At 35.3% G+C, this 26828-nt stretch overlaps 3 protein-coding genes across 6 annotated transcripts in view; 2 read left to right on the top strand and 1 right to left on the bottom strand.

The window, feature by feature from the left end:
* The first annotated feature begins 394 nt into the window (after positions 1-394).
* On the top strand, positions 395-14509 carry LOC132145173 (solute carrier family 2, facilitated glucose transporter member 3-like). Of its 2 annotated transcripts, XM_059555964.1 has the most exons (11): positions 395-659; positions 1540-1669; positions 6434-6532; positions 6770-6930; positions 7872-8112; positions 8438-8600; positions 10143-10330; positions 10713-10817; positions 10898-10996; positions 11115-11318; positions 12362-14509. In XM_059555964.1, the coding sequence occupies exons 2-11, from the start codon at positions 1655-1657 to the stop codon at positions 12722-12724; spliced, it is 1638 nt and encodes a 545-aa protein (XP_059411947.1). In that variant the 5' UTR covers positions 395-659; positions 1540-1654; the 3' UTR covers positions 12725-14509. The 2 variants fall into 2 exon arrangements, with proteins under 2 accessions (XP_059411947.1, XP_059411948.1); XM_059555965.1 differs by lacking the exons at positions 395-659; positions 1540-1669 and adding an exon at positions 2294-2388.
* A 409-nt stretch (positions 14510-14918) lies between these two features.
* LOC132145172 (tyrosine-protein kinase STYK1-like) overlaps positions 14919-26828 on the bottom strand; it is a 12240-nt gene continuing 330 nt past the window's right edge. The window contains exons 1-10 of one of the 2 annotated variants that reach the window (XM_059555962.1): positions 22067-22763; positions 20918-20970; positions 20581-20793; positions 20031-20264; positions 17544-17725; positions 17090-17170; positions 16594-16805; positions 16457-16497; positions 16225-16321; positions 14919-15859 (exon numbers count right to left, since the gene is read on the bottom strand). In XM_059555962.1, coding sequence (XP_059411945.1) covers positions 15661-15859; positions 16225-16321; positions 16457-16497; positions 16594-16805; positions 17090-17170; positions 17544-17725; positions 20031-20264; positions 20581-20793; positions 20918-20969 — 1311 coding nt within the window. In that variant the 5' untranslated portion in view covers position 20970; positions 22067-22763 and the 3' untranslated portion in view covers positions 14919-15660. Of the gene's footprint in view, positions 15860-16224; positions 16322-16456; positions 16498-16593; positions 16806-17089; positions 17171-17543; positions 17726-20030; positions 20265-20580; positions 20794-20917; positions 20971-22066; positions 22764-26828 lie in introns of those variants that run through there. The other variant, XM_059555963.1, reaches the window with a different exon arrangement.
* LOC132145171 (chloride channel protein 1-like) overlaps positions 24735-26828 on the top strand; it is a 20131-nt gene continuing 18037 nt past the window's right edge. For both annotated transcript variants that reach the window (XM_059555961.1, XM_059555960.1), the window contains exon 1: positions 24735-24852. In XM_059555961.1, the coding sequence (XP_059411944.1) occupies positions 24802-24852 (51 nt within the window). In that variant the 5' untranslated portion in view covers positions 24735-24801. The remainder of the gene's footprint in view (positions 24853-26828) is intronic.

Here is a 26828-nt window from a genome sequence, read left to right as displayed (position 1 = left end):
CTGTTGTGCTGTAGAATTTGATACTGCCATGACTCACGTGCCTGTTTGAGGCCTGAATAAACGCAAGTGGGATGTGCCTATTACAGTTTTCAACGGATATTAGGAAAACAAAGAAGAAAAAAACAAGAAAAGGTGAATATAATATACACTAAATGTATTTTAATTATTATTTTTTTCGCTCTACGAATTTCAGGAAGTAAAAGCCGCATGGCTGCATCCTTGGAGTTTGTGGTACCCGGCGCTGCATCCATTTGGTAGCACCCATCAGCTGATGCTCTCTCAAGGTCACCCGCGCAGAGCATCATGGGCGGCGGTATCAGACGCTATTGGTCCCACCCCACGAGCACAATCCGCATCCTAACAGAAACCTCGCCTAATAAGGTATTCCCGCATCACGAGGCGCTATGACGGAATAGCTGTCACAAGGCGTGACGCGAAATACTAGTAGCGGATTAAAAAATGGGCGGGGTCGAGGCTATACGTGCGCGGACGCCGGTATTCAGTCAAAAAGGGGAACGTGCGGTTGGTCGTGTATTTGCTGCGCGTGACGAATGAACGAATACATAATTGCAGGAGCGAATTTCTACAGACTTTAGTGCCAGTGGGTCAACGGGATACGTGCACACGCGAACGGGTGGTCACGACGCACGAGAGACACGGTAACTGCAGACTCAGTTGATTGACTTCAGTCATTGACTTACCATAATAACCTGATGCTGATTATTGTAATAATCTTATTTGGCTGTTTAGTTTAAATGGATTTGACGGCGTCTACTTTAATTGAAAAAGTATAGCCTAATGAACAATTTTGGTGATGTTAAAATATGACATAAAAGTGTTATGTTTTGGCGCTTAAAATAACGAAAATAATTATATTGCACGTGTAAAAAAATGTTTACTGATCAAAAACAGATCTGAGGTGAAGATGCTGCTTAAATCCACTTGTCAAAAAGTGGAGTCCGCCATATTCAGAAGCACCTGTTGTACGACAGTGTATAGTTTGGGGGTTAATTTAGTCTATTTAACTAAGGCTATTTATTCGTTTATTTATTATAGGATCTTTTTCTTCTTCTTCTTTGGGGGCTGGGGGGTCGTCACAAAAGGTTTGGGGGAGGGGTCAAAAACAGTATATTCTCTTATTTTTACGTATAGGTACCTGATAAGTACATATTTATACATAAACATTCTGTCCAAAGCGGTTTTCAACAATTAATTTTAACACAAAAGTTTACAAGTTCGTCTGAAGATGTAACTAACATGCCTCGATGTTATTTTCAGAATGTAGCATTGTCGAAACAAAAGTACCAGTGTCGTTATTTATTACTTAAAATATACATTTTAATATCATAGAGGCTTATATGTCTCTTTGTGGTTTGCTTGACGTGTATGATGAGCTCTGAAAGATGTTGCGGGAGATGATAACCAAAGTCCCTTTAAGGGTGTAGTCTCTGATGATAACGCAACAGATTGTTTAGGGGGAAATGTTTATGAGTCTCACACTGTTTACGCTAATTTACAAATGTTTTACAATTTTTGCAGTTTTTAAAAGCAAAATAGTCACGTACAGCATCGCATCTCGAGCAGAAGAAGATTGTGTGCCAAGTATCACGTTCACTCGGAATCCATCATTCTTGGACGTTTCCACTCAGGCACGATGGAGGGGGAGAAGGTTGGTCCCTTTAAACTGTTTTGCTCAATCAGTACCGGCTGCTTATAATTATATCTTCCCACAACACTCTAAATGTATTTAAATATATCATTTATGCATTGTAATTGTATAAAATGGTTTACACACACTGTAAGTTTGTGTGTTGCATCTAGGAATCTTGGCAGTAATGAATGTACACCTAGATGCTTTGCATGACTTTGGTTAATCGTTTTAGTTAATCAAATTGTTCATATGTTGTCTTTGTTTCAACAGTGAATGTATGTCAAAAATCAATCAGTATGATCAATCAGCAGTGTTATGCATAATCCCAGTGTGTTTTCTGTGTTTGCTGTGTAGTCTCAATCAAAGGAATATAAATGCAGCTATTACCCAATTACGGTTGCAACCCCTTCCTTAAAATACGGAAAAGTCCTGTAATTAAAGGTAAAATTACGCATCCCGTATTAAAATCAATACGCGATGCGATTTGTCCCGTATTTTACAAAGGCAAACACATATTTCAACAAATAAGTATTTTGCACTTTTTATAATACTAATAGCAATTATATTGAAATCAATTTCATTAAGTATTAGAGATGCTTATTTGCACGTGATTTTGGTGTCTTTTTTGTTTCCATAGCAACAAAGTCTCCAGAACGCGTGCTGAAACATAAAAAAAAAAAAAAACATCAAAAGGCAGGTTGCATAAAAGGTTAAGACTAGTCTTAAAAGTTAGTCAGGTAATTGTTTCCTTTAATACTGGTCATAATTATTTTAATTCAGTTATACATAAAAATGTAGATTTGAGTCCAAAATAAGACTGATTAACCTTTGGCTAACTGCTTGGTCAGACTATTTCTTAAAGTCCCCATGAAATCAAAATGAAAGTTTTTTGGGTGTTATTATCAATATGTTACTCTTAAGGTTATCTATAAGGCAGTGTGCTCCAAAAAAGTGACAACATTTGCATTTAGAAGATATAAGTATGAAAAGCCTACAGTTTAACATTTCCACCAAAACTCTGATAGTATTTTTTTTTTTTTACCTTGCTGTGGAAGTTACAACCAGCAGCTGTTTACCCATATTCTTCAATCTATCTTCTTATGTGTTAAACAGAAGAAAAACCTTAAATTTTTTGTGTGAACCATACCTTTAAAGCGACAGACAAATACGTGCTTCTAAATGTACGTATATTGTTTTATAAAAATTTGTTAAAAAGTCTGTTAATATAATATTTCATACATTATCAGAGCTTGGTAGGCATAATTGTTATATTTGTAAACAATATTAGACAGATAAATTAATATATTATAATTAATGTTAGGCCCTATTTATTAATTGATCATTGATATTAATCATAAATATATACATAATAAATAATCATATATGCCGTATACAATTTGGCATTTAAAAAAAAAAGCTAAATTGTTTAGATAAAAAATGGGACAAATAATTACATAATAAGGTAGTCCTAATTAAAGCAAATTAATAAAACAAGAAATAAATAATACAAATTCATCCCATCTAGGTAACAGCTGCAGAACTGTCAAAAAAAGACTAATAATAATAATTAAAAATTATAAATAATCTAATTTAAAATAACAATATTAATGTTTTCTGCTGCAAGTTGAGCAATACTTGAGCATGTTTTCTCATGGTTTATTGTTTATGGGGGGGTCATGAATGGGTGTCCCTTATTTTTCCTTGCTGAAGGTGGCAACCCCATACCCAATGGATGTTGCTATGACGATGAAGGAGTGGCTGAGATGCTGAGGACAGGATTAAAATGATATTAAGACCTATTGGGATATAAATGTTTGGGAGAGACCAGGAGAGAGAGGCAGAATGGGTGGTGAAGTTGTTTGTATTGTACGTTTTGTACGTGAGGGTTCTTAAAACTCACTACATCAGCAGATTTAATCGTCCCTGTGAGCAGATTAGATGTTTTCATTCATAGCTGTCTACACATGCTAGGACTTTTCTGTCCAGTTTGTCTTGTTACTCTTTAATTCCGAGCTTTTGACTCAGAATGCATTTGTCAGATGATATTTGTTTGATTTCCGTAAATTTTCTGTAAATCATTCTACATCTTTAATTATTGCCTTTCTCAAGTATTATGTAAATACATAGGCCTATGCATATCTCTATTTTTATACAGTTCTGTATAGAGTAAAAATGTAAAAATGCTACTGTTCCAGATTCATAGGCTACACATTATTTATTGCTAAGTCTTGCTAAAAAAATATATTTTTTGTTATTTATGTATGTATGTATCAGGAGCACCTTAAAAACACAAATTCCTTGTGTGTTTGCGCACACCTGGCAAATAAAGCTGATTCTGATTCTGATTGTTTCAAAACTTATTTCACTGAGTCATCTTGACTTGAGAGCATTTGTATGGGAGCGGGAGATAGGGAGAGTGAGTAATTAGAATAATAGGATCAGATTGAAAGGAAATGATGCTATTGATCTACATTTATTTCAGATAGTTACATCCAATTGGTTTTGCTTAGATAAGCCAAATGTTGTGCAAGTAATGCTCTGCAACACTGCATCGACCTACACAGATGCATCCATATAGAAATACTACTGTATTTATTCAGTTTATAGTAAAGTCTATACACTACTTTTGTTTTTGATACAGTTCAGTAATATCTTTTAGGTCATCTGTGTTGAATGTCTGACATTGAGTCGCATTTTTATAGACTTCAGACATGACTTCAGACTCGAGCTGAAATGACTCCAGCCTTGACTCGACTCGAGGAAAGGGACTCCTGAATATTTTAAAAGCAACTCTAGTCTAAATCCTTATATAGCCTAAATGGTATTCAAAAGGCGGATCACATAACAATTGCTCGTTTATGGTAAATATCTTTAAGCACTTTATTCAAGCCTATTCAGCTCCGTGCTCTTTCTCTCTCGGACGCGCGCCGGCGCGCATGACGCGGTTATTTTAACAACAACAGATACGTGGAGACATCGAAATTATATAGATTAATTTCACTAAAACAGCAAGAAAAAAACAATGCTGCAAATAGTTATTTTTCTTACTATCTATTTGTCTATCTATAACCTGTTCAAACCAGATGTGACAAGACGTTTCTGATATATATTTAGCATTATCAACTAATACTAGCACTTTTCCTTTTCTTGTCTTTTAATTAAAAAAAAAAACCTGGCTATGCGTTCTATACTAGACTAACTGAGACTTGTCATGGCACTTGTATACATACTGTTGTTGTTCTCTTGTTGACCTGACTGCTTCTATTGTTCTCATTTGTAAGTCGCTTTAAGCGTCTGCTAAATGATTAAATGTAAATGTAAATGTAATAAAATTTCTGAAGAATCTTGTCATTATAATTGGGTAGGCTAACTGTTGTTCGATGGCTAGGATAGAGCTAAAACTTTGAAACTGCTGGTTATCTCTTTCCTTTCTGCTCATATATATATTGTCCTGACCTCTGCTTGGAAGAAAACATAGAAGCCGCCTTGGAACTGTAATTGAATACCCCTGACTTCAGAAAGAAATAATATACAGTATTTATAATGTTTATCTTATGTGTCGTGGTAGATAGGACTCTTATTCTAGAATAATGGTTTAAAATACAGGCTGTATGTGCATTAACCTTATATCTTAAAATCTCCTAAAAAACAGATTATTACTATATATTTTGTCTATAGCCTATAAAATAGCTTTGTAGGAATATTTCAATGAGGATTCTGAATGGGATTTTTTTTAGCGAGTCGTTAAATGACTTGAGACTTGACTTTGACTCGTGACTTGACTAAGATTCCAGTGACAAAGACTCGAGACTTGACTCAGACTCCATCTTAAAGTCTCATGAACATCTCTGTCTCAGCATCACACAGCCCTTCACAATCCACAGTGTCAGCACTGCTGTGTCCTGTTGCCCTAGAAACCTGTAGTCTGTAGTCACAGTGTAGTCTTACAGATGGAGGCAGGGCTGTGTTAGGACATGGCTGATTTGTGATGATAGAGATGTATAATATTAGCTGCTGTTGTGTTTACATTTACGTAAGTGGAGTGCAGTTTGACTACTGGGTGTTTTTAGAGAATTCAGTTAAACAAACATTAATGTATATAATGAAAATGTATATGTGATTCATTTTAAAAATACAATTATAAAATGTTAAAGTATTAATTACTAAATTATGTAATACTGTGCTTACAATAATTATTACTTATATGTTATTATTTCAGGAGTTTGTAATGAAAATTTTCACTTATCTAATGTTGATCTTTTATGTTCTTAAATAATTATTATAATAAATATGTATATATTTTGTTAGAATTTGGTCTATTACAGTTTGACAGGTTTTATTCAGTCATTTCACACATTATTGTCAGCTTAAAGTATATGGGATTTTAATCTGAACAAAATGAACATTAAAGGACATTTTCATCCAAGTCTAATTACTTAGTTCTTCTCTTTCTTGCTGTCATTTTTCTCATACCCTCTCTTTGCTGCTGAATTAGTGTTTCTTGTTTAATTGAAATCTTTCCCGGGCTGTCTGTTTGTCACACCAGTTAAAGTATGATTAACATGGCGTATATGATTATTAAATATTTTATATAGACAATTTTTAATATGAATAACAGTGTTTTTATAGATAAATAGGCTACTTTAATCTAACTCTCTTTAATCTAAGTCTGTGTGTATGTTTCATTTTTATGATCAAAATGTGACAATAAAAAAAAAAAAGGCAAAATAAAATGACAATGACAACTAACCAACATTGAACGTTTTCTCTCTTGTTTCACAGAAGCAGGTGACATGCTACCTCCTGTTTTCTTTATCGACAGCTGTAATTGGCTCCCTGCAGTTTGGCTTTAACACAGGAGTCATCAATGCCCCAGAACAGGTAAATAGGTGTGGATTTATGTTGTGTGTAGTACCAATCAAAGGTTCAAACAAACGTATACTACACATTCAGTTGCATAAATGTTTAAGATTTAAAGCAAGAATGCATTAAATTGACCAAAACATATTTATTTAGCACTTAATCAAAATGATTCATCAAAAATACAAACACATATACAAATGGCAATATAGGAATTATGCATTGGCCATCTTTAATGAAAACATTTTAACTGCTTAGAAACTGCGGGAATTCTTTAATGCCACATGGATAGAGCGTTACGGGGAGCACATCAGTCCAGGCGTGTGCACCATTGTGTGGAGTTTTGCTGTGGCCATTTTTAGCGTGGGTGGAATGGTGGGATCATTCAGTGTCGGTGTCGTAGCCAACAAATTTGGAAGGTGAGTGGAAATTAATTAATCATGTGTAATTTGGCTAATATTATCCAGTTTTGACTTGGAAAGAACCTGACATGTCCTTTGTGGAAGTCCTGAGCTCAGAGGCTTTTGTATTTTAAATGAAAAGAAAGAAATCCTGAGCTTGTGACTTCTTCCGTGTCATTACTCATATACTTAGGTTTACATTTATTGGTAAAGACACATTGAGGTCAGACCTATGGCCTAGTGCATTTTTTTCTAGTACATTGCACCATGGAGCTAATGTTTACATTGTTGGTTTGAAGCTGTCTTCCATGTAATTTATGTATCAGTAAAGGGGAATAAATATAAGAAAGATGAACAGAGAAGTTTAAAGTAGTCTTTTTTCATTTATGTTGTTGTGCTGGGAAACCTCAGCCAGATAATGCCTCATCTGATGTCAGAGTTTATCACAATGCTGCTTTAACTGGACAGTAAATGCTTCATTAATAATAAAAGTAGTTTACTATAATGAGGGCACTCAGAGTAGAAGAGTTGACCTCTGTCTTCCTCTCAGCTTGAACACTCTCCACACTGTCAGAAAAGCATTCATGTGATCAGTGGCCATTGTTCTTTTTCTGTGACTTTCTCTGCCACTCTCCCTGGTTTTGGATGGTTTCTGATAAATATTTGGTAAAAAAAAAATGTGGTTTATTACAGTTTTGCACATTTTTTCAACTAAAAGTAGTATATATAATTTTAATCAGAGCAAAATATAATAAAACGAATGAATATGACATTGACTATATATGTGACGTTTTCATTCGAGGACAACAATTGTGACTAAAACAAAAAAGGATGCAAGTCTTAACATTGTGTTCTTCTCTCCCTTGCTGTAATTTTTCTCATTTCCTCCATTTGCTGCTGAATTAGTGTTTCTAATTCAATTGAACTCCCTCTCTCCCTGTCTGTTTTTCTTTCCGCAGACGTAAATCTATGTTCCTTGTGAATATCTTGGCTCTGATTGGTGGGGGTCTCATGGGACTGTGCACTCTCTGCTCCTCCTTTGAGATGATCATTGCCGGTCGGCTGGTTATTGGGCTGTTCTGTGGTCTCTTCACCGGTCTTACTCCAATGTATGTTGGAGAAGTGTCACCCACTCCCCTTCGTGGGGCCTTTGGGACCCTTCACCAGCTTGGTGTCGTGGTGGGCATCTTAATCGCACAGGTAAAGCATTCTATAGCACAGCAATGTAGTTTGTTGCCTGTACAGTAGCTTTTAATATTGGACATGACCAGATGGTTTATAAAAAATGTGTAAATCATTTTAAGAGCCTTATGGCCTCATTATATGTTTGTGCCACAACAAAGCCTTGGGGAAATATCCCTTCTGATTAGTTCTGATGCACTTATGTTACATGAAGCTTCTAATTGAGTCTGCTGATCCATTTTTAAGGCTGCTAGTCTAATCTATGCCATCATAACCTAATCAGTTTTAATTTGATACCTGTAAATGATCAAATTACTTTTAAGTTGTGTCCTTTTCCATCTAGATTTTGGGTCTGGAGAATCTGCTGGGTTCACAAAAGCTCTGGCCTCTGCTTCTGGCTTTAACCGTGCTACCTGCTGTCCTGCAGTGTATACTGCTTCCGTTCTGTCCAGAGAGCCCTCGGTACCTGCTCATTAACCTCAATGAGGAAGAACAGGCCCGTACAGGTAAAAAAGAGATGAAAATGAGCTTTATCTCCACTGAGCTGCAATCATGCTTCACTGAACAGCTTACGCCGAAAGAACATTTATAGTGTGAATACAAACTACAGCAAATATATCTTTTGCATTGCCTTTTACTTCAGAAGCAAATTAAATAATCCATGATGGCTTTACAAAAGAGAAAGAAAATATCTGATATGATTACATAAGTCAGAAAAGAGAAATATGTCAAATTTGCCACCACTCCCTCAGAGAACACTATTACTACTAATAACTTTTTTTTATTTGGTGACCAGTGTTCATCTGTGTGGCAATGAAGTTGTGCCAAATGCACTTAACCTTATGTTTCCACTTAACATTAATTATGCCTTTGAGAATGCTGATGACAAAATGAGCTAAAACATCTGTTTAAACAGGAGCCCTTTATTAAATAACATACACGTTACCATCTACTGGAGCTGGATAATTTATTTTACACCAGATTATTACGCACATACCACAGCTATGTTGTAAAATGCTTTTTTTTTAAACTCCAGTTTCAAAATCTGGCCCTGTTTTGAGCATCTTGACCAACCTGATACATCAAACCTAGTTTTGAATGCATCTTTTAGTCAACCAGTGTCAGCTGGCAAGGATTCAGGAAATTCTGTTTGGTGATGCTAGGTATTGGAGACATTACTTCTGCTGTAAGCCAGATAAAGTTTGTGAAATCATTATAAGCTACATGCATAATGTGACAGGTTTTGTTCATATGTGCATTATGTACCATTTTCTGAGACATTCATCTTCAAAATGAATCTGTTTACCAATAACATCTAAGAAGCAGGCTATTAGAGCAGAACTTATTTAGTGTTCTGAATTCAGAATTCATGTAAATCAGAAGAACAGTCATTGCCATGTTGTAAAGCAGTAGGGACTGACAACATTTAACCTCATCTAAGAACATGACACCTTGTCACACTTGCTAAACTAGCTTGGAAATAAGTGTTTTCTGAAACTGGAAACTAAAGTGGAGAAACCATCCCTACTCTAATATTGTGGTTTACTGTTCCTTATAGAGGAAGCAAAAGCTCGAGTCTTTAACAGTCCCTGAACTTGACAAAAGACCAACAGCAGGTTTTGGCATCTTCTCTGATGCTGATGATGCAAAAGTTGCCCTTTATCCTAGAATACATCTAAATATACACATACAATTAAGTTAAAATAAATAATGCATTATATATATATATATATATATATATATATATATATATATATATATATATACATAAATCAAATGTTTAATATATATATATATATATATATATATATATATATATATATATATATATATATATATATATATATATTAATACACACACACACATATATATATATATATATATATATATATATATATATATATATTTATATAAATACACACAGTATATAACCTTGGTAAGCTCAAGCACTTCTTTCAGAAACATTCAACAATTTTACCCATGCCAAAATTTAGAAGTCTTTCTTATTAGGTTTCTATGACCAAAACGCCATTCTTTTGTCACTCAGCGCTGGTGCGTCTCCGTGGTTGCGAGGATGTTGGGAAGGACATGCAAGAGATGAAGGAGGAGAGTGCGAAGATGGCCATGGAGAAGAAAGTGACCATCCCAGAGCTCTTCCGCACCGCTGCTTACCGCCAGCCTCTGCTCATCGCTGTCATGCTGCAGCTGTCCCAACAGCTGTCTGGCATCAACGCTGTGAGTGACATGCATTACCCATCATGCACTGTGCTTGTTACGGCATGCTACCTACTATTTTGAATGTGAAACGGTAGGTAAATTCTTTATAATATGCATACTGTATATATGCAGTAAATATTTGGATGTCTTACTATACTTATAATGTGAAACTTTTAATATGTTCCAAAATGCAGTATCCTGAAATGCAATGTGCCGGTCTTGACCTTACATTTTGAATGTGACAAATGATTTCTGATATCAACCATGATTTTTAACTTCCACTTTATAGCTCATTATTTGGTCAGACTATCAAATGTTTAATGTACACTAGTGTTCTTATTTTACTATCACTTAAAATTCTTTTGTTAACCATTTGGACTTTTCTTTTTGTTTCTCAAAGGTTTTTTATTACTCAACTGGTATTTTTAAGTCAGCTGGAGTGACTCAGCCCATTTATGCCACCATTGGAGCTGGAGCCGTCAACACTGTCTTTACTATAGTATCTGTAAGTATTTTATCATTGAACTTCATAAGAAATCTGTGATGTGTTTGAAATAATACTTTTGAAATTTTCCTTTCTACAAGCTTTTCTTGGTGGAGAGGGCAGGAAGAAGAACTTTGCACCTTATTGGTTTGTGTGGAATGGCTGTCAGCGCCTTGGCCATGACCATTGCTCTCTTATTGGTGGGTCCTGCTGTCTGTTTTCATTCTGCTGAAGATTCAAAACTGTCACTGTAAATATCTGACCATCATTAGAATGCTAATGTTGTACCTGTATTTTCCTACCTTTGTTCCTGAGCAGAAGGACATTGAGGCTTTTCGCTACCTCAGCATTGCTGCAATCTTTGCCTTTGTGGCCATGTTTGAGATGGGCCCTGGACCCATTCCCTGGTTCATAGTGGCTGAGCTGTTCTCCCAGGGGCCACGTCCTGCCGCCATGGCCGTTGCAGGATGCTCCAACTGGACAGCCAACTTCCTTGTGGGAATCAGCTTCCCAAAACTGGAGGTATGAGTTTAATTTAGATTAATTTAAAAGCAACTGCCATTACTTTAACTACTTAAAAATACCATTAAATAACCATTAAAATAAAGTTTTTAAATAATTATTCTATAATAAACAATTATTTCATGCCAAGTGATTTTGATGTTAAATTAGTGTATTATTCTCCTTGTGGGAATTAGCTTACTAAAACTAAAAAAAAAAAAAACGTATTAAAAGCTTTTTAAAATGTATTAAATCAATTGCCTTTACTTTAACCACTTATATCTACTGAATTAATTTTTAAAGTAAAACTGTTAATATTCTATATGGAGAACCAGCTTTTCATTTCAATTTTTATTTAACATACTGTATGTACATAAAAATAAATATTTATGTTAAATATTTATATTTATTTATTTTAAATATGTTTTTTTAAATCACTCTTAAAACTTGAATTTTAAATCATTTTAATCTATCAAATCCATTTATATATATATTTATATTATATATATAAATATATATATATATAATTTTTTTTTTCTATTATAATAAATTTTGATCTAATGTTTAAATAAGTGTATTCTTCTCCTTGGGGGAATATAGTTTCCTAAACTACAGAATTGGAGGTACGAGTTTAAATGGATAGTATACCCAAAAATTAAAAATCCAAAACCCATAAGACCTTCGTTCATCTTCAGAACACAAATTAAGATATTTTTGATGAAATCTGAGAGTTTTCTGACCCTTCATAGACAGCAATGTAATAAACCCATTCCCAGAAATGACATCGGTAAAACAGTCCATGTGACATCAGTGGTTCAATGGTCATTTTATGATGCTACGAGAATACTTTTTCTGTGCAAATAAAACAAAAATAATGACTTTATTCTACAATTAATCTCTTAAAGTAATTTATTAAAACAATAGCCATTACTTTAACCACTTAAAACTAATAATTCTCCTAATATAGAACATTTTTATCTCATAACTAGTTATTGTGATTTTATTTTGTGGTAAAATGTGTGCACGTCAGAATTAACTTTTTTCTTATTGTTTGTGAATTACAGGAGCTGTGCGGGCCGTATGTCTTCATTATATTTATGATCTTCCTCATCTTCTTCTTCATCTTTACGTACTTCAAAGTACCGGAGACCAAAGGGCGAACGTTCGATGACATCGCCCGTGGTTTTAGCGGGGCTCCGCCTCTGACTGCCACCTCTGTGGAGGAGCCTGGCAGTGTCACACTTTCTGCCTCTCCGGTCAAAGAAAAGGTCCCGTTGGTGGAAGCTTCCAAATCTTCCTCGGAACAGGGTGCAAGCTCATCTGAGAAAGCTGCGGCAGATGCTACAAAGGTGGAGGAGAAACCGAGCTCAGTTACACAGCCACTGGTGGATTCTAGTAAAGAAGAGAAATCTAATTCCGCCATCTAAGAAACGGTGTAACTAAATATAGCTTAATATGATTAAAGCCATGACATGTACCACTGCAGATAGAAATATAATACTAGAGATTATTATTATATAAAAAAGAGATTATTTAGGGTAAACACATTATGAACAGAACCACAGTAGAGAGTCACAGATCTCCTAGACATATTTTGAAAGGATACGAGAGCTCATAGTACATGAGCTTTATTTTATTGTGTAGTTTGACAACTGATGGATTGGTGCAATATTGATTCATGTGAAGGGTTTTATTATTTTATTGCTCATTCCTGTATGTGCTTTTTTAGAGTAGTTTTAATGTGAATTAACAAGTTGGACGTAGTTTGCTTTATCAACTCAAACAGAAAAAGGGAATTTTAACATTAGGCCTTCATAGTTCTTGCCATTTTCCACCGTCAAACCGCTTCTCGTTTTATGCTTTTAGAAAAACCAAAGTGTTTTTCCTTTGAACTATAGTTGGCGGTCATCATAATCTCGAGGGTTTTGCACTGACGATGTTTATTTTCAGTAATATATAGTGTATATGGAAAGATATATATACATTTGCATTACTTCAGATCACTATTACTATCAAAAACACTTAAAATATTTAATGAATTAGAAGAATAATTTAAATATTTATATTTATAGGAAGTGCTTAGCTAGTAAAGCATATGCCAAGAATAAAATCGCTAGTTTACTGCCAAAAATAATACATTTAAGGAAACAGACTCTTTGGATAAATTAAGTCACACATTAATCTAAAATCACAGTAAAGGTTGTATTGTAGAGGACGCAAATGGACCAACCAGTTTTCAGTGGATTTCACGGTATGTACTACTATATATACAGTCTCACTAACTAAACAAGCTCACATTTCAGATGTCCATGATTAAGATTTTTAGCAAATGACATGAGGAAATTTGCTAGATTATGACCATTAATCCCGCTACTGAATTTCCTGTGCTTGGTGATTTAGTATTTCAGCGTTTCATGTGCTGCACCGACTCACTTTGAGGTTTTACAAAGTAGTGAGACAAGTCTCACCTGATTTGAATAAATGTGTTTGTAATACTTTAGCTGTAGTTTTGCACTTTCCGACATTCTGTTTTAATCCCTTTCATAGAGAACATTTAGGTTTTTCTTCCATACATTTATTTTTTACTTAAATTAGAGAATCTTTACCAAAAATGTATATCATGTAAGTCGATAGATGCTTTATGCTGCCATTGCTTAGGTGTTGCTAGTTTTGTCTATATATTGAATGTGAAAGTATTTATTATTAAGCACATTTATATGCCCAGGGTAATATGAAGAACTGCGTTTTCCCATTCTGATGTCTTGTGTTCATTTATGTGTTGCACAGAGAGAAACTCCAAAAAAGACCAAGAAAGCACATTCCTTTTGCTGTAGTGCACTGTGGTTTGTATTCCAGCGGTCAAGAGCAGCTTCGCATTGAGCTAGCCCTCTTATAACACTAGCAAACATGACCATCTCATTAACTGTTTGTACCTTTCACATATTGTAACATTTACTGTGCATAATGTACACAACTCACTTGCTTACTGTACAGTTAGAAGAGCCTCACCCTGTAAATACCCAAGTTCATGTTTCTGTGTTGAATGGTCTAATTGATGTTATTGCAGGTCAAAGGGAGAGTGTCTGCTTAAAAAGAAATGTTGATGTTTTGACGTTTGTATATTTTATGGTGGCTTTTCCTGAATTTGTGTCAAAATCATGAGTGGTAATGTGTACAGTTGTTGTATTATTTTGTGAATAAATAGTCTAAATTATTTCTTCTCTTGTTACTTATGTTTCCTAAATGTTAATAATAGGATACATCAGATTCAGTGAAGTATACAATAACATTTGTGGTATTTTGGAGTAGCCTAATTGTTATCACAAAAATATATTCAAGATAACTATAGTCATAAAGATTACTGTTTTTACTCAGTGTGCATATAAACATTAATATGAATTTAAATATTCCGATAACACAAGTTTGTATTTTTAATCAATAGACTGAAATCATAGACTGACTGAAATTCAATAATAGAGCATCATTTGCGTCGTTCCGCATAATAACCAATCATCTTCAATAACGATCTTTGAAGCCAATCAGATTTTTGCATCACTTTGCGTCATCAGCCGTGCTTCTGGTTAAAAACGGGTGAAGAGAAACTTCCATATTCAGACCAAATACAGATGAAATCATATTTATTGAAGGATTATTATAAAACCTAACGTACTTCAGTTTCCCTAACGGGCCAACACCGCAGGCTTGAAGGTGTAAGTGGGAAACTAAATATTTAAAAGTAGGCCTAATTTTGAACAAGTTAGGTGGCCATTATTATTTACAATTGCACCAACGATGACTAAACTGACAAAACAGTACATTTCCATGAATAGTGTACTTTATAATACAATAGATTTTCCAGTTACCAATAAATATATCAATAATATAATTTTTTATTATACCATTTGAATTAGCCGTAGCAGTGAACAAATTCCAACCTAAATAAATAAGTTAAATCACATTCCCTAAATTATTACTAAACTGTGTGTGTGTGTGTGTGTGTGCTTGCGTGCGTGCGTGTGTCGTTTCATATATGTTTACATTATAGCTTTTGCCTATTGACTGCATATTTCATATATGTGTATGACACAATCTTACTCTGTTTTACATAGCATCCCCTCGTTCTCATTTGTGTTCAATTGAGCTTTTAGCCTTTATCCTTAATCTAAAGTCCTGATTCATAATAGCACCTGCTTGCTTGATGAGATAATGTGCTTCTTATATGTGATAGAGTGATGTCACTGTCTGTAACAAGCAGTGGCTCTCTGTAATCCTTTAAAGTGCTAATCTCAAACCTTGACGGTTCATTTATTCATAGCTAGTCCGCAGCTCTTTTGGTGAATCTTGGATTTGATCAAAGGGATCATTATAGCACAGCAGCATCATTGTATGATTCTCCATAGCCCGCCTCCCGTATGTATTTCTCGATGTTCACCGGCTCAGACACTCGCAGCACTGCCTGTTCATTGGCGCTTCTCTCTCCTGATTGGAGCTTTCTGTTCAGCTCAGCCAATGAGACTCGATCCTTTGGTTTCCACTGACAGCAGGATTTGATGATAGAATATCTAGAGAAGAAACATTATATAAGTGCATGTTATAGTGGCTATCAAAAAGGAATATATTGGGGGGTTTTTTTCTTTAAAGGATGGTACTAGTCTTCATTGTGACAAACTTTAAACTGGCATTAGAATTCCCTGAGTGGCACTTCAAATTTTGTTATTTTGTTTACATAATTGTGTTTCTTAATAGTTTTGTTATGTACATTAGGATGTTGTGTTACATCAAAATGAATGTTTATTTAATTATTTTATTGTCACATGCCACAATGAAGATGTTTTGCAGTGCGCCCGGATTATTATAGTTAACTGCAACCAAATAAATTTAAAGTGCATGTTTTTTTAGATAAATATGTGTGGATAAAGAAACGTACAGTGTATTAGAGCAGTTGGGTGGTCTCTTTAGTGTGTTCACTCTCTGTAAATGCTGCAGAAGTTCGCCAGCCATGATGTTGGGAAAGGGTGGATCTCCTGAAATAAAAAACAATGGAATATAGAGCCTTTAAACAACTTCATAATTTGATCATTTCTTTTCCATATAAATGGAATCTTGCAGCTGTAGCTGTACTGGAGACTTTTATAATACTGGATATCAGAAACACTCACCTAATGTCACCATCTCATACAGCAAAATGCCAAAGGACCATCTATGGATGATTAAACAGAAATGGACACAATGTCAAGAACAAAGGTGACGAAAACATAAACTGGAAATAGGCTATAAATAATTATCACCAACTCACATGTCGCTGCTTTGCTGGAGAGGTTGCCGTGCTAATGCTTCTGGAGCTTGCCATTTTCTTATTTCTGTATCTTCTACATCCATAGAGGCTGCACTCGTTTTTCTGCGATATGCCGGACCCAAACCCCACAGCTTGACCGACAGGTCCCGACCAACCAAGACGCTTCGAGCCTTGACATTGCCATGGGTGTAGTTCTTACTATGCAGATACTCCTGTGATTGTGTTAGAATGAGAACTTGATCTTAGGTGTGACATAGTATTTACTGTACATTGTAAATCACAAATTCTTTGGTTAAGTGCTCATGACTGGTCATGATTAATGCATGCCAGAGTCAAACAAAGTAAAAGGCTCTGTGATTTATGTAGCTGCCCGTATGTGCATGCCTGATGTGTCTTATAAATCTCTCCATTCATAAATATATGATTTTACATTGTTGCCAGTCTTTTGTCTGTCAATGTGATTGTATATATCTTGCAAGCTGATTTGTTATCTAACCAGAGCAGATGCAATCTGAGCGCCCATGGTAAAGATTCGTCTTTCAGTCATGTCACACGGTGCCTCCTGACCTGTGTGGTCCTGTGAAAGAGATTTACAGTCAGTCAAAACAAAGGTGAGCTATAAAGTAGTAGTTTGACTTTTAATCAATCCATTGCAAATGAGATCACCAGGAATGACACAACCACTCTTAGGTGACTTCAGCAGTGCAAATAAATAATTAATGTGAGAGTTTAATGTATTTTCAGCATCATTTCTCCAGTCTTTAGTGTCACATTATCCTTTAGAAATCATTCTAATATGCTGATTTTCTGATTAAGAAACAAATCTTGCTCTTTTGTCCAAAAAATCATGTAAGTGATGTAAACAAAAAATGGGGAAAACCAGTTCATCAAGCCAAGCTAGTTTGGTCAGTGTCCCTTGCAAGAATGAAAATGAAGCATCGCTCATGTACCTGTCTGCACCTCCACAGGAAGCTCAGCAGGTCACGGTGTTCCAGCTCCTCTACAGCAATCATCAACGGTGTCTGCACAGACACAACCCCCAGCAATTTGGGCAACAATGGATGCAGTCCCAACTCTGAAAGGAAGTGGGCAAACCCCAGAAAGGACTGGCGCTCTTTGGCATTGGCTGATTCTGCATGAGGGAAAAAGTAGAAGAAAGTAAGATTGTATGTCCGCCTGGTTATCTGTCTGTGTGTCTGTCATTCAATATGACTGTCTGTCTTCTATCAATCCAAATATCAATATCAAAATATACTGTAAAAACTTTGTTCATATTCAGAACACAAATTATTATTATTATTTTTTTAAGAAATCCAAAATCTTTCTGATTCTGACCCTGAATAGACAGCAACACAACTGGCATGTTCAAGGCACAGAAAGGTAGTAAGGACATTCTTAAAATAGTCCATTAGACATCAGGGGTTTAACAATGTAATGAAGCTACTAGAATACTATTTGTGTTCAAAGAAGACAAAAAATAATGACTTTATTCAACTATTTCCTCTCTTCAGTCTCAGTCTTCGTCAAGGGTTCATTACAGTACCACGACAAGTTCCAAAGATAAACAAATATTTTACAGGTTGGGAACGACATGAGGTTGAATAATTAATGATGGAAAAATGGCAATGAAATAATTACTCCAATTAATAAAACTGAAATAAAATAAAGTTCAAATTAGGGCTGGTAAGCGATTCAATTTTTTTATCTAATGAATTACATGATGTGGTGATTAATTAATCTAATTAATCACACATCAAATTTGGAGAAATTACTCTGAAAAGATCATTTAGTCATTGTTGTGCAAAGCATCAATATTACATAAAGTAGGTTCAGCAAGAAATATTTTGTTTGGTAAAATGTGTTATACTCTTTTGGACCATGTGAGTAAATGATGACAGAATTGTCATTTTTGTTTTTGTGAACTATAACTTTAATAATTTATTTTCTTCATTTTATTATTATTACTATGAAAATATTAAATGATTTCTTTAATGAAATGATACTCTAAATAATGAACTAAAACTGCCAGTAGGTGTTGGTAAGTGTCTTAAAGGGTTAGTTCACCCAAAAATTTAAATGATGTCATTAATGACTCACCCTCATGTCATTCCAAACCCATAAGACCTCGTAAAGCACTCACAACAGACCCGGAAGAGAAGACAATGCTGAATAAAGTCGTAGTTTTTGTTATTTTTGGACCAAAATGTATTTTCGATGCTTTAAAAAATTCTAACTGACCCTCTAATGTCACATGGACTACTTTGATGATTTTTTCTTACCTTTCTGGACATGGACAGTAAACCGTTCACACATTTTCAATGGAGGCACTGAGAGCTCTCAGACTAAATCTTAAATATCTTAAACTGTGTTCCGAAGATGAACAGAGGTCTTACGGGTTTGGAACGACATGAGGGTGAGTTATTAATGACATAATTTAGATTTTTGGGTGAACTAACCCTTTAATGATTAAGTCATTGAGTCATTTATTCATTCATTTGATTCGTTCAAATGGCTGATTCATTTAGGAGTGAAGTAAAGGGTTCTTTATGAATGGTCATTAGGCTTGTTCGACTTGAAGCGGATCATCACCATCAGACCAATCGGTGTGTGACATCAAAGTACCGCAAGAGCTTAGAGAGCAGATGACTCCTTGTGCTTTTGAATCGCTCTCGCAGTACTTTGATGTCATACACCGATCGGTCTGTGCAGCACCACTTCAAATCCAACGCACCTATGGCCAATGGTTCAACAGTCCAGATGGTTCACCAAGTTCATTCAAAACGTGGATTAAGAGATGAAATGTCGCTGTGGGTTGCTCGAGGATGAACAGTTCTGATTTGTCTTTATATTTTGTTTGGCAAAATTGAGCAAACAGACAACATTGTGTCTAAAATAACACAGTATTAACTTAATGAAATGTTGTATAAGATGAGTATCACATTTGCACTCTTGTGATAATGCACTTAGCCTACTGCTCGTGTGATATTTCTTAACTATGTGATGTAAATATGAGACAAAATTTCAAACAGGGGCATTTTGCCCAATATCTTGAATTTTAGGGATATTCTCTAGGCTCCATCACGCAGTAAGTTGTTGCCCTGCCTCATATTAGTCATCAATCGACTGTATAAAATGGCAGATGATCCACATAGGTCTGGGGCGGGGCAAGTGCGTTAAATGCGTTAATAATCATAATGCGTTATTTTCCTCCATAATTAATTAATCTAATTAACGGGTTAAATTACCAGCCCTAGTTCAAATAAAAATAAAAATAAAAATAAAATGAAAACTGAAAATTTAAAAAAGAATAGCTAACTCGAAATATAGAATAAAATAGTATGCTATAAATAAATAGTACAGTATATTAATATTATAAAAATCAAATGAAAATAATTACAATAACAAAAAGTAATGAAATAATGCTTATCCAACAGTACCTTTAAGCACTCGTAAAACGACTGGCTGTCTGTCCATGACAGCTCTGTGCAATGTGAAGGTGTTGTCTGGTTTTACTGAGAATGTGAGAGGAAGTGGAGAGACCAGCTGAAAGAGGTCCGGATGCCTCCCGGTGGTTTGCGGAGGGACTGCAGGGCTAGAATTCTGCATGTCATGCTGAGATTGGGCTGTCATGGGAATAACCTCATGTTCCAATGGGTTCAGCTCTGCTGGAGCTGTTGTTGCAGAGTACATTTTGAGATTAAGAGAGAGAGGAAAAAATGAATCTGTTGTTGGTTCTTACAGTATAACTTTTGAGAAAAACCTTTCAATAAACTCTTTGATAATTAATGAACAAGATAATCTATTATTAAACACTGTGATCATTCATAAAGGGAAACCCTTTAAATAAGCATAGCGATCGTGCATGGTCAGGAAGACTTATAAATAAACATTTCTATCGTGCATGAACCGGAAGACCTTTAAATAAGCACAACAAACAACAAGCGACTTGAGTATTTAGTGTGTAACACAGTCAGATGCCGTAGCTACCGTCAATGCCTTGCAGGTGCTGTCTGTTGCTGTTACGGTGTCTGTGTGAGTTATGATGGTGTTGTGTGCCATCTTTTTCATTTCTGTGGTGTCCATAAAGATGTGACGGCTTATAGGCGCATTTGAGCACCAGCAAAATGATCAGGGTGACCAGAAAAGCTAAGAGAAACAGCACCGGAATGACGATCAGTTCGACTTCATAGACAAGCACCTCTGTAAAGAAAGTAGAAACACAATGGTATTAGAAAGTTGAATTCCATGTGTCACATGTTTGCATGTTTTATTCCCAGATAGAGAGAGACTAAATCTAATGAACTGAACATAACACACTACTTACCACAAAGAGTGCCTGATACACATAGATTTGTTGCGTTAGTTGAATTAGACATACTGTAAAGGAAATATATATTACCACCATTAATGTCATAACTTCAAAATACTACATATAAACTGATATCCAGTAATTCAAGTGCAGTGCAATGCTTATGTGTTTTATGAGCGTATAAAACATATCTGGCATGATCTTGCAGTGCATGCGTGCAGTTTGGCAGCTCACCTTGAAAACTAGACTTTAGATATTTGACACTGATTACCCGTGCAGTTTGCTGTATGTGTTTGTACACTACCAGTCAAAAGTTTTGAAGAGTAAGATTTTTAATGTTTTTATAAATATATACCGCTGCTCTTAGAGAATTGTTTAAAAAACACAAAAAAATCTTACTTTTCAAAAACAAAAACTAGACTGATATTTTATTGTAAATGATTTGTACGTTTCACAGTACTTTTAAGTATCGATCATAAATCTAGATTTGCTTTGTTTTGATTGTCTCTGACATTTTTATTCAGCAATGAAATATTTAAGTAATTGTCTTGTAAAATGAGACAACACCGTTGCAGCTAAATATTTGTTAATTTTATATTTGTTGTTTGTGTTGTTATATTTTTATATTTGTTGTTTGTGATCAATGGTTTAAAAATAGATTCCCATTTTTCAAGATTATCAAGAACATCAATGCACGTACAGTAAAAAAAAACATTTTGACAACATCACGCCTTGAACACTTCCACCAATGATCATCCTTTATCAGCACATTCTTTCTTAAGTTTGTGTATGAAACTACCAGACATTCACTCTCACTCAACCAGTTTCTCTGCATTTCTGTCTTTACATTACATTAAAAACACACCAGAATCTTCACCACACGCAGGAGCCAATGTGAGATCAGTATAATGTAAATGCCAACATCTTGATTTATCAAATTTTGATTTAACTAGAATTGAGCCAGTGAAAATGTGTCTATCAAGTTTCAGGTTTTAATGTTGGTTATTTATATATAAATAAGAATTAAATATGTCTATATATGTTGTTTATATATATATATATATATATATATACACACACACACACACACACACACACAAACACACAGCAGTATAATGTAAAATAATATGTGCGTATAAATGTATTTGGTTAGCATGAACTTACATGTCATCTCTGTGTGCGAAGAATGATGGAACTGTTTCTCATTTTCCAAACTTGGTCATCTTCTTTTGTCAGTGGCTGTTTTGTTTCTGTTCGCTGTTTGAAAACTGGTGTTTTTGCTGTATTCTCAAAGAATCAACTTCTTGGTCCCATCTCTTCGTATTCTGCAAGTGCTCTTTGTTTTTGCTGTTTGTCATCTACCTGCATTCTTGCTGCCTCACCCACATCCTACAGCTGTTTCTTTAAGCTCCTCCTTCACCTGAGTTTCTGCCAAACATCACTGTACCACAGACAGTAAATGATAAAGACAGGCTCAGATGTCATATTTTAATATAATAACCTATCAGATGTTTGCCATGGAAGGTTTAATAAAATATTTGTCTGCAATTCTACCTGTATGAGATTACTTCTTAAAGGAATAGTTCACTCAAAAATGAGAATTTGATTCAAATTAACTGAACTTCAGGCGACCCCCAGGTTTTTTTTTTTTTTTATAAGAACAGATTTGGAGAAAATAATCTTTATAGAACTATTAGCATCTTATTGTTTTGGATAATACATGCAAGATCGTTTCTTTATCTGAACAAATTTGGGGAAATCTTAGCATTACATTTCTTTCCCGATGATTCCTCTGCAGTGAATGGGTGCCATCAGAATGAGAGTCCAAACAGCTGATCAAAACGTAACAATTATCCACAATAATTCACAAGACTTCAGCCCATCAGTTAATGTCTTGTGAAGCAAAAAAAAAAAACAGTGTTTTTATAAACAAATCCAAAGTTTTAACTTTAAATGGTCACTTCAGCCCAAAAAATTCAATAATAACTCTTCCTCTGGTGAAAAGGTGTATCCCCTGTTGTCCTTTCATGTCAAAATCCACCAATATATTTGTTTAGAACCATTTTAGCTTTATCTGCATATTTCTGTCCTGAATCAGACAACATTTTCATTGGAGGAAGCAATATTATGGATAGAGGACACATAATTTTGATGTCCTTTATGGATTTGTTTCTTACAGAAATGCAACTTTTGAAATCACAAGATGTTAATTGATGGACTGGATACTAACCTGTGGATTATTGTGACGTTTTTATGAGCTGTTTGGACTCTCATTCTGACGGCACCCATTCACTGCAGAGGAACCATTCATGAGTAGGGTTGGGAACTTAAAACCGGTTCTTATTCAGAACCGGTTCTGTTTTTTTAAAAGAACCGGAACAGTGAGCAATTTCTAAGTTTCAGTTCTGAAAACGTTTCTGGTGCGACACGTGACCAAGCGCTGTGAGTGTGAGCAGCCTTGGGCAAGTGTTGCTACGACGCGGTGTTTCCCTTAAAGAATGTCACAAACCAAATAACAGAAACGCCGCCCTGCCTCTTTAATTACTGAGCTCATTGATTCCACAGACGCGCCGCGTCGTGTCGAACACATCGTTTGCCACGACTGTGCGCGCACTCGCGCCTTTGATAACTGTGCACGTCGTTTTGTCTGACTGTACATGTACCTGCAGCCGCAGCACCTGCCGCCACTACATGACATTATATTTGTCCCATATTGTCATTAATATACATACTGACTTCAACTTGGACCACTAAATAAATAGACTGCTTTTGTTATGCAAGTATGAGGGTTAGATTTAGTGCACAGGTCATTTCAAGAGTGACAAACTCTTATTTTCTCTTACAAACTCTTATAAAACTATTATTTTCATGCATTTTAAAGGTAAAATGGAAACCACTCATTGCATCACACCATCTCCTGACTGCATTTTTATTTGTAAAACAGGGGCTTGGAGTGTGTGTGTATACATGGTTGTAAGTACAACAGTTTATATTTCATTAATTTAGGGAAATGAAAAAGTGTATTAAACCTCAAGGGACTATTTGGCCAACCAGCTTATTCCTGCTTGAAAACCAAAATGTTATTGATAGTGTAAAAAGCATCAACTTTGAAGCACATGCTGATTAATGGACTAGCATTACTCAACATTACTTAATACCTTCCAGCAATGCTACATTCAATGAAGGTAAAATAGTAAAAAAACAAAATGGAAAACCGGAAAAATTGTATACTGTATTATACAGTATGATGAATTTTGACATTGCCAACCTTTAAATTAATTTGACTGTAAGTTTTTCTTTTCTTTATCCAGAATGTGTTTATATAAGGCTAAAACTTTCTCTAAGTGTATTGTTTATCATTCTGTTGTTCATCGCTGATGAAAAGGGCAAATCAGAGACGGCACTGGGTGATTTGGTCCTCCCTGTGCTGCCCTCATCATGTTTCATGGAGGACGGGGAGTTCCCTCGGCCGCTCAAACCCTCACTGTGCCTCTTTCCAAATGAACAGGTGATCAGAGTCTTAGTTTGTTGCCAGGGGCGACAGGATTGGCCACTATTAAATAAACCAGCCCTGCTAATGAAGGGCCAGATGGGTTTAGTTTGGCATCTACTCTCTCTTTCTAACTCTCACACACATGCATAAACACATGTTTGTGTCCCAGGCACAGGCACATCCATATAAACGCACACACACATGGCTTAGTCGGGCAGCTGGAGTGCTGTGTTCCACCATATGAAAAGGTGTGTGTGAGAGAGATGGCTGTGCATGTGTAAAGCTAGGAAAGAGAGCTTGAGTGAGAGAATTTGCACGAGCCCTCTCTCCCTCAGTCCGTGCCACCCCAGGGTGGGAATGCTAAGACAGACAGCCGGTTTATTTTTGGTTCAGTGACAGTGTGTCAATGGCCGCAGATGCGTCGCAAAGGAAGGCTCTGAGATATCAGCAGACCGTGGTCAGTCCCTGTCTCTCTCCTGCTCTCTCTCTATCTCCCTCGCCCTTGCTTCTGCTCTTTCTTCTGTCTGGTTACTCTTTAGTCTGTTGTGAATTGCTGTTCTTCTGTCATTTGAAATAGTATGGGCTGAAAGATGTTGCACAATCTTTGCATGATGTGTATATTTGTACTGACTGAGTCACCGTTTTGAGCGTTGGGCTGCAGAACTCACGGGAACGTGCAACAGGAGTTAGTCATTTTCCTCCTGTCATTTTCTATATCTTTTACTTCATCTCTCATTTAGGTATATATAGGCTCCTGAAGAGGACTGTACTTTTATTTTAGTTTATTTGTATAAGTTTGCAGTGCAACTTTTTAAAGAGAATAAGCCCATGTAGTCAGTACTATGACTATAATTAAAAATGAGTGATTCTTCAGTCAGAATGGCTATGCAAAAAAAAAAGTGTTCTTTCATAATAAAGTAGAGATTAATAATTTAATAAATATATTTAAAGTCTTTTCATTAAAAATCTTTCTTAATTTCTGTTTTGAACTGGACTTTTAAATATGTGCAAATAAGGGAAAGTGTATTTTGCACTTTTTCTAACAGCTTTTAAAAACTTGACAAAAGCTATGATGAAATCTTTTTTAACACAGTACAATACACATAAGATTCATTTTCTAACATTCAGAATCAAAAGACTAACTGAAGAATTACTCAAAACACATTTTATACACTACTGTTCAAAAGTTTGTGGTCGGTATTTTTTTTTAATGGTTTTTGAAGGAAGTACCTTTTGCTCAACAAAACAGTAATATTGTGAAATATTATTCCGATCTGTATGTCCCTTGAACATCTTGTGTGATTGACTGTCTGCTGTGATTGCTGCTTTGACTGAAGGGGAGGTGAAAGAGGTTGAACGTTTGAGTGTTTGAAATGCCGATGATACATCTTGGTTAGAGTGTACTATCAATGTAGTATTTCTTTCTTACTCTATGTCATCAGTAGAGGTCATCTTTTGCCAGTCTTGTCACTGTGATTTATTAAACAGTATGTAACATTGACTGAACAAGAGAAAATGTGTAAATGTTTGATCAATAAGCATAGTTTGGGTTACGGGTCAGCTACTGTATAGAATACCTCAATCTTCCAGTGATTTGCAGCATGAAAACAACTAAAAGCATTTTGAAATTTATTTTAATTTGATGTATGATCCGTAGGAGTTCTTGTTTATGACAATAAGCAGATATTCCATGCAGCGACAACCAGTGGTACTGTAGAGTTTTATCAGTCATGTGATATAGGTGGATACTAGAAATGGCTTCTGGAAACCAATAACTGGCAAACATCGAAAACCTGGTAATCTCAAGCTGTTTCTTAGCCATTTTTGTTGCAAACAGGACTTTAGCTTTAGCTGTACTTTACAGTGGTTTAGTTATTTTAGAGTTTTTGTGATATTATTGGTTGCATTTTTGATCACTCACTGTTGAATCTCGGCTATTTGTCTCATATTTACGTTTTAGTTATTCCATTATATGCTTTATAGTTTTTATTGTATTTAGCTTTCATTTTATATTAGTCATTTCAGTTCTTCACATTAAACTTATTCATTTCAGATAGTTGCCAATGCATAATTTCTTATTAAGATTTTATTTTATTTCAGCTTTTTTCAGTTACCAAAAATATATTTTTAATTGTTAGCAACACTGTGCGATTCACATATGAGGTCAATCGTTTTATTTTTATTTTATTTTTTTATTTTTTTAACTTCACTTCTACTTAATATGAAGTTTACAAAGTTACCAAATGAAAGAGCCTGGACAGAAAGCCCAGGCATATTGGGATATGTTGACAAGTGTGGTCATCCCAGCATGGGAAGAACATCTATTTTAGAAGCCCTTCACCAGAATTACATATGACTTTACATAACATCACATGACAACACCATGACAATTGCCTCGATAGCCTTCCCATACAGCCATCAGGATGACCTAAA

The sequence above is a fragment of the Carassius carassius genome, chromosome 8 (assembly GCF_963082965.1).
Source record: "Carassius carassius chromosome 8, fCarCar2.1, whole genome shotgun sequence".
In the NCBI taxonomy this organism is placed as follows: Eukaryota; Metazoa; Chordata; class Actinopteri; order Cypriniformes; family Cyprinidae; genus Carassius; species Carassius carassius.
The sequence above is the reverse complement of the archived record's forward strand: the minus strand, read 5'-3'. Positions and strand labels throughout refer to the sequence as shown.